Raw genomic sequence first — 8,736 nt, forward strand, 5'->3', positions numbered from 1 at the left:
CCGCGCACCGAGTTCCAACTTCCAACGCACGCGCATACTCGCAGCCAGCCACACGGCCACAACTTAGCCGAGCGCCTCCGCCAGCCAAGGAAACGGCTCGGCTCGGGTCGGACCGGGTCAAGGCTCAGATCGAGGAAGGCAGCATGCACGGCGCCATGATGAGCGAGTGGTGCACAAGGGAAAGTATTTATCGCCATTATTTAGGTATTTATTTACAGCCAATTAATAATAATAATAATATAACAATAATTGGATGCCGCTGGTGGTAGCGAGGAGAGGAGATCCACCTCCCCCATCCAACCCAACAGCTCATCATTTGCTCGCCCTCCGCTGCCCTATTTATAGCCTCGCCACCCGCCGCCGCATGCCCAGACCAGACCAGATCATCACATCTCCACCACCACCACCACCACCGTCCTCCCTCCCACTCCGGGCAACTCTCAGATCGGATCGGGCTCACCGGAGATCGACGATGCATCGCGCCGCCGCCGCGGGTCTCGACCTGGGCCTCGGGCTGGGGCTCGGGCTTGCGTCGCAGGGCAGCCTCACGTCCTCCACCACCACCGCCTCCTCCTCCCCGGCCTCGCAGGCGCACGCGCAGCACTGGACCGCCGCGCTTAACTCCGTCGTCGGCGCGCAGGAGTCGTACGGGCTGCACCCGTATGCCAGCCACCAGCGGAAGGAGGAGCCGGGGAGGACGTCCACGTCGCCCGAGAGCGGCGTCAGCGCCGGGACCAAGAGGGGCCTGGAGCGCACCGGCTCCGGCGTCTCCCGCGGCGCCGCCACCGCCGGCAGCGACGAGGACGACGACGGCGGGGACGGCGCCGGCGGCCGCAAGAAGCTCAGGCTCTCCAAGGACCAGGCCGCCGTCCTCGAGGAGTGCTTCAAGACGCACAGCACGCTCAACCCCGTAAGTCTCTACTCCTCCTCCCTCGATCGACACACCTCGGGCCGTCCGGCGCGTGGTGTTCGTCCATGGATTCCTCGCGATCGATCGCATTGCGCTGACCGGGGTTTCTTTCCTGACGATCTGCAGAAGCAGAAGACTGCGCTGGCGAACCGGCTGGGGCTGCGGCCGCGGCAGGTGGAGGTGTGGTTCCAGAACCGCCGCGCGCGGACCAAGCTGAAGCAGACGGAGGTGGACTGCGAGTACATGAAGCGCTGGTGCGAGCAGCTCGCCGAGCAGAACAAGCGGCTCGAGAAGGAGGTGGCCGAGCTCCGCGCGCTCAAGACCGCGCCCGCCGCGCACGCCCAGCAGGCCGCCACGCTCACCATGTGCCCCTCCTGCCGCCGCGTCGCCGCCACCGCCGCCGGACCGGCCGCCACGCAGCACCAGCACCAGCACCAGCAGCCGCAGCAGTGCAGCCCCAAGCCCAACGCCCACCCCGCCGGCAACGTCCTTCCCAGCCACTGCCAGTTCTTCCCCTCCACCACCACCGCCGCCGCCCCCGACCGATCCGGCAGGCAGCAGGGCGCGTGGAACGGCGCCGCGCAGCCGCTGGTCACCAGAGAGCTCTTCTGAGACGACGAGATCTCGCCGCCGGGGCCCAATCCAGGCGATAAATTAGGAGATTTGGTCAGGCGGCGGCCGATTGGGTCAATCAAATTAATCAATTGGCAAATCAGTCAGTCGATCGCCGGAACAAGATTTGATTTGGTTTGGAATCTGCATAGCAGTAATTAGCCGCGCTAGCGATCGATGGATGGTTTGGTTTCGGTTAGTAGTAATTCGGTTTGGGTTTTCTTTCTTTTTTCTTCTTTGGGATTCGATCGACGAACAAAACAGAAACAGATTAGTAAGAAGAAGGAACAAATGGCTGTCCGCTTTTTCCTGGACGGCGTGTACCCATCCACCAAACCCCTGCCGGTTGTTGGATTAACAGCTTGTTGATTGATTTGTACTACTGCTACCACTACCACTAATTCATGATTGGTTGATGGAGGAAATTATTGAAATCTTTCATTCACATCCTTTTCACATTCTTTACCCTTCTCCAACAAGAGTAGTATTTGGAGCCATGTCCTTCTCTTTTTATTAATATTCTTAGCATTTTTGCGATAAAAAGCATGAATCAAGTTAGCGCGTCGACGAACCCGATCTCCTTTATGTGTATATATCTCATTTGCCGGAGTATAATTCGATGAAAAAAAGTGGCCCGGTTCGAAAAGAATGGTTTTTTTCCCAAGGTACTAGCCTACTAATCATGATGAATTTGCATCTGAGAGCAGACATCTCAGCAACTTGTTTAAGCGAAAGCAACGCACCCGCACCTCATAATCATATACTAAACAGTTTCAGACAGACAACCGTGCGTGTCTACGACGAGCCCTGCCTGCACACATGCGCCTCAGAGAAGCTTTAATCAAAAGGCCAATTAACTAGTCCGCAGACAAAGTGGCGGACTAAAGTCATGGCGAGATCATTAGGAGATCTGATTAGAGTAGACCACCTGCAACTGCAACCCAGCTTGATTAGTGCGCGTTGGACCCCTGGGGCCGGCCCGAGTTGTTTTCGACCGACAGTTGAATCCCTACGCGATCCGCGGCGACCAAAGTTTAATCGGCCGAAGAGGGAAAAGCCTCCCTTTGCTTTTGCTTCCGGCCTTTTCATCACCTGTGCTCCATCGCAAACAAGTCGCAGGTCGCAACAGCTTGTGATGCCGACCGACCAGTGGATGCAAGAGGGAGGGCTGACCTAACTAAGTGACGGCAGGATCAATTCAGATGGCCGCATGGAACGGCCAGCGACTCGCTTGATTCGTTGGCTTCTTGTTAGGCTTATCGGTCACTTTGCACTAGTTGGATGAGGGAACATGCCAATTGGTCCCGGTTGCTAACAGACACGTGTCTCTTACCATCAAAGGACAAAGTGATGTGCGACGATTTATGATTTTGGCTGAAAATGATCCACATCTATTATGAATGTTCTCCAGAAGTACAAATCACCTAACACGTAAAAAAAGTTGCATCGAGATCCCTCGACGATCGATCGACCACTACCACTGGGAGAACGAGCTGCCGACGCATCCATGTCGCCGCTCCCCCTACCATTTTTACTACCGCTACATAGTAAATAGTTTACACAAAACACCTCGTAAAATCTTGTCCGCCACCTCGGCCCAGTTAGAGCTGTTAGACGGCATATCGCCATGCGTATTGTAAGAAAATGTTGACCATTAACTTGGTCAAAAAATAGTAGGTATGTGTCAGAAAGTATATCATTAGATTCACATTGCCGAAAAGTTTTATTTGGTATGATTTTTATAACTCATATTTTGTTAACCAAAATAATAGCCAATTTTTTTTCTTGAAATGGATCCGAGACTTCCAAACCAAGATAGAGAGGTACTTTTTTTGTGGGACGCGTCGATTTGGCTTCCAGGTCCACATGGCCTGTGCATGAACAGTAAAATCGAAAATGTAGCAAAAAATTCTGATTTTTTTTGGCTTGCAAGATGCTCAAATGCGTTATGTCCATGCCAAATTCGGCGGTGTTCGGACATTTCAGTATCTCACAGCAAAAAAAAAAAAAACCCGGGCTCGGAGATGAGTTACCGTTTTTTGTGCAATTTTATCTTTTTCTTTTCTTTCATGATGTCCCGTGGTTGTGATTTGTTCCTTCACCTTTTTGCGATATTATGGTTGTGCTGGTTCAATATTCATGTGTTCATGTTTCATTTTTAGCAAAACTAGGATTTACAAATGACTTTCTTATTCCGTGGAGATTTTTTTCTTTCAAATAATCAAATTGATCTATTCCACTACAATATTTTGTTTACGCACACTAAATAAAATGTTGGTGCTACGAATTAAATATTTCTCCATAGTATCACAAATTGTTCCGCACCATACATAAAAAGTATCCAAGCATCACAAAATAAATATGCATTAAATTTCTAGAAAAAATGTCCATGTAGCTCAATAAAGTATATTACGTATTAACCGCAATACAAAGATGAGTACGCCGGGCGGGGCTCATGGCGGCAATATTATTTGTCATATTTTTTGGCGCTGCGGCAGCAAGCTGTATATGGTCACCTATAATTTCCCGACAATGGCATGTGGCAGAAATCATGCACATGCAACAAACTACTCGTACTCAAGGCAGGCGTGCGCGCGATCATCCATCCATCCATCCATCCGACGGATCCGAGATCGATCTGTGTATGTGACCAGCTCAGAATAGGTGGGCGACCTCATCATCATGGGCATGATGGATGGACCGTGGACGAATCATTGCACGTATATACCCGACCTCACACAGTCACACACCACATGCTGGCCGCTGATGATTTATCAGTGCCGTGCCGTGGCTGCTGCTGGTGATAAAATGATTGTGCTAGCTACTGTAGTTCCATCATTCATTGATTAGTAGCTAACTAGTCGTTGCCGATGTATACTTGGTACGTGCAAGTGATAATATATATAGAGATCTCTAATATATACAATACTGCTAGCACTATGTGTACAGGCATGTGCAACTCATATTGCCAATAATTTAGAGTGTAACGCATTTTCTGCAGGAATCGCGTCCAAATACAAGCTTCATCTAGCAGTAATTCTGTTATCTGAATTTCAGCGGTATCTATCACACAGAACGGTTGGCTGATTTTTATTTCTAGCATACCTATGATCGATCAGAGCTCCGAATCAACGAAACCGGATTACTCCGTAGTTTGCAACGAAAATCCAGTAGCTGTACCCGCGTTTTTACACGCTAACAACACTGTTAGTAATGCGTAGTACTGACCTCACGAACTGAGTTGTGCCTCTGCGTAGGGTACTATAAATAAAGACGCATATAAAGGGCATAAAAAAGGGTTGGACTTGCGGTGAACAGCACTAGTCCAGATCTAGCGGCACCCAACTAACTAATCAGACATATTATCAAAAAAGAAAAACTAAGTAATCAAACTAAGTAATCAAAAAAAAAACTGTGAGACCTGGTCTCATATAATTTTTTTCCGTTGAACGTGGCTACCGGGGATTCATGTGAAGAGATTGACAGTGTGTTTCCTGTTTGGGTCTCGTTTTACTTCTCTTTTTTGTAAAAAAAGAAAGCCATTGTTATGTGGTTTTATGATGGAAAAATTAACGTGCATCTCTGCACATTACTAGGGAAAAATCACAGTTATTATTAATCTTTGCTGCCTGTCCAACCGAGTTGTCTCCATCCTGCATCGTCGTAACCACCTCCATACAATGGCCATTGATCATTAAACACTCTAAACTAGTCTACATGTACTAAATACAGAAAAACAGAACGTGCATGATCATTGGAGGTCTGCTGACGGGCCGGGCATGTGAAGAGAAGGAGATACAAATGATGAGTTGATCATGGCCGTGGTGACTCGGACGTAGAGAAGTTAATTGGCCGTTAATTCCATGATGGTATACGGTCTGATTCTCGCGACTGTCCAGTCCAGCTAGCTTAACTAGCTACCCGTTGGCCAGTCAGAGAGCATCTCATAATCTAATCTAATCTGTCCCGAGAGAATATATTTGTGGTCGTTAAACATGCATAACCGAAGAGCCCTCATGATTAACCGTCACAGTAGGCATTATAGTCTCATCAGAATAATTGGAGTGTTATTTATTGCTTAATGAAATAATCTTACATAGCAACAGCCTATGGTGGCTTGGTACTATTAGCCCGACACAAGAGCATGTTATTCGAATCATGCACGGCATACCAGTAATGCAACGGCTGCCTCATTGTAGTACTCCCTCCGTAAATTAATATAAAAGCGTTTAGATTACTACTTTAGTTATCTAAATGTTCTTATATTAGTTTACAGAGGGAGTACTTTGTATAGCTAATGACCCGATCATCGATGATGGATCTATCTGTGGGAGCTACCTGGCGAACCACTGAATCATTTTGCGACGGCACATGGCGCTTTGGTGGCCCTGATGATTGTGTAGGCAGGATGAAACTCCAAAATAGTGCTCATCATGTACGTGCAAGTTGCAAGAATATGTTATACAGTGCGGCCTCTTCCTACGGCTTTGATTTGACCGCTGATTAGTTAGTTCGTAGTTTGTTGGAAGGAGTTTGCATTGTTGGGGTATCTCAATCCTCTGATGTTGTGTTCTATCATCTATGACACGATTAATCAGGCATGTTGTGGTGTCCGTTTACATGGTTTTTCTGCTACATACTAGGATTCATTTTCTTTCTGGAGATTTAGCGAGTGATGAGTCCGCGGGCAGTGTAAGAGCTTGTGAACAGTGGCCCCGGAGCGACCATGTATGGAATTTTTTTTTTTTGCAAGGAAACCACGTAAGTTCGTACTGTAATTAACATTTCGGTTCTTATGTTTTTTTTATTTATGTCAAGCATTTCTGAAACCGACCATAGTACCATACAGGCAAGCTAGTGACCTTTGTATCTTCACATCGCACATGAGTTTAGCTAGCCAGATTTACGGTTCAGAAAAGCCAGCCAGATCTGGCTTTCGGCCGACAGCCCCAACGTACCATCAGCTTTCTATAAACTTTCGATCTATTCGTAATTATGGCAGCACAACGAATACCAAAAAAGATAATAATTTATATTCAGATCCGTAGACCATCTAACGATGACTACAAACACTGAAACGAGTCGAAGGCACGCCGCTGTCATCGCCCCTCTCTCGCTGAAGACGAAAGACTTTGTTGTAGTAGCCAGTCGGGAAGTCGTCGTGCTAAGGCCTTGTAGAACCAATGCATTAGAACAACAACCGTCGCACTGTTGAAAAGTAGCATTGATCGAAAGGATCCAACATGAATACACACGAACATAGACGAATTATGACCAGATCCAAGCAAATTCAATCAAGGACATATTCGTCAGAGACATACCTCCACACGCCCACCGACGATGCTAGACGCACTGCCGAGACGGGGGCTAGGCAGGGAGGATCTTATTCCATCTTCAGGAAGCCGCCGTTATCTTGTCTTTCTGAGCAGGGCACAAACTTAACGAAACTCGAAGAAACATCTAAAAACGAAGCCTTCCTACTGATAAAGATTGGAATCCACTGCGCTGTCATGCCCCAAAGTCCACCGAAGACGAGGCGGACCGGCGGTTGTGCTGACGGGCGGCCTATAAACCCTAGGCTTTTTTATGGAGGAGGCGGCTGCCTGAGCTTTTCGTGAAACTGCTACAAGTGGATAGGGCCAACTAGAGCTTATCCTGTTGTTTCTTTGCACTGCTGCATTGTTTTTCTATTTTTAGGTTTTTGTTCCAGTTTTTCCTATTGTTTCTTTGCATTGTTGTTGCGGCATTTTTGTTTTCAGTTTTTCTATTTCCTTATCTTTGCTTTTCTTTTTTTCCTTCCAATTTTATTCTTTGTTTTTGTTCTACATTTTTTAGTACATGGCAAACTTTTTAATATGAAGTGAACATTATTTGAATACATGAAAATTAGTTTTCCTATGTGGAGAATATTTTCTAAATACACACTGACCATTTTTCAAGTAGAAGTTAATTTTTGTAAATTTAAATTTTCACGTATTTACAGAAAGCAGACCACAAAAAATTGAAGCAAAACGCTACAAAGTGCTGCATCGCGGGAGCTATATCACTCCTATTGAGAGACTACAGGACGACCAAATTTGTTTGTTCCCAGAAGCAGTTTTAGGAAGCTTCTACGCCTTTTTTTTTCTTCTGCTTTTATATGTTTCTTCACTGGTTTTATTCAGGTTTTTACTTTTTCTTCTTATCTCTAATTTTTCGTTTTCTCGACCCATGTCTGGATTTTCAGTAAACATCATTTATTTGATACACGTTGAACATTGTTTTAATACATGATGTATTTTTTTTCGAAATCTTTGGAACATTTTTAAACACATGTCAAACATTTTTAAAGTACAAACTGAACTTTTTAATGGCACAGATTTTTTAATGTCAAGAACATATTTTAAAACGTGTAAATATTTTTTGAAATATCATGGACATTTTTTAAATGTTGTGAAACATTTTCTTTTAATTGCGCGAGCGTTTTTTCCCACATTGTAGAAACATTTTAAAAACTGCCTCAAACATGTTTTTTGTAACACGTGAACATTTCAAACGCCCCGAACATCTTTTTCAATAGTACATACATTCTCTAAAAGTTGTACTTACATTTAAAAACCGCATTAATATTTTTGTAATGCGCAATGAACACTTTTTTAAAAAGAAATTAAGTTTAATCAGTGAGGGAAAGGAGGAAAGCTGACGTTGCTTTTGCTTCCGGCCTTTTCACCAGTTCGGCTCGATCGCAACAAGTCACAAGTCACAGCAACTTGTGAAGTCGATGAGTGGATGGAAGAGGGAGGGCTGACCTAACTAAGTGACGGCAAGATCAATTCAGATGGCTGCATGGAACGGCAGCAACTCACTTGATTTGTTGGCTTGTTGATAGGCTTTGGCACTTTTTTGTGCAATTTCATTTGATAGGCTTAGTCAGATGGCTGCAACCAGGAACTAGGACCAATTGGCATGTTCCCTCATCTGACTGGTAAGAAAAAAAAATCCATCATTAATTTGGTAAAAAATAGGTATATGGCAGAAAGTATATCATTAGATTCAAGTTCAAGGGAAGTTTCATATGGTATAATTTTAAGTGTATATAACTCAGATTAACCAAAATAATAGTCAATTTTTACTAAAATACGTGTGAGACTTATAAACCAAGATAGAGAAGTACCTTTTTGTGCATTTTCATTTCTTTTTTCTTCCTCTTGCTGCTTTCACTATGTTATGTGGTT

The 8,736-nt window shown here is 45.4% G+C and overlaps 1 protein-coding gene across 1 annotated transcript; it reads left to right on the forward strand.

Annotated features, from left to right (window-relative positions):
• The first annotated feature begins 354 nt into the window (after nucleotides 1–354).
• On the forward strand, nucleotides 355–1,967 carry LOC119332024 (homeobox-leucine zipper protein HOX2-like). Its single transcript, XM_037605205.1, has 2 exons — nucleotides 355–910; nucleotides 1,037–1,967. The coding sequence occupies exons 1-2, from the start codon at nucleotides 365–367 to the stop codon at nucleotides 1,520–1,522; spliced, it is 1,032 nt and encodes a 343-aa protein (XP_037461102.1). The 5' UTR covers nucleotides 355–364; the 3' UTR covers nucleotides 1,523–1,967.
• The last annotated feature ends 6,769 nt before the right edge of the window (nucleotides 1,968–8,736 follow it).

This window comes from Triticum dicoccoides, chromosome 7A (assembly GCF_002162155.2).
Source record: "Triticum dicoccoides isolate Atlit2015 ecotype Zavitan chromosome 7A, WEW_v2.0, whole genome shotgun sequence".
NCBI lineage: Eukaryota > Viridiplantae > Streptophyta > Magnoliopsida > Poales > Poaceae > Triticum > Triticum dicoccoides.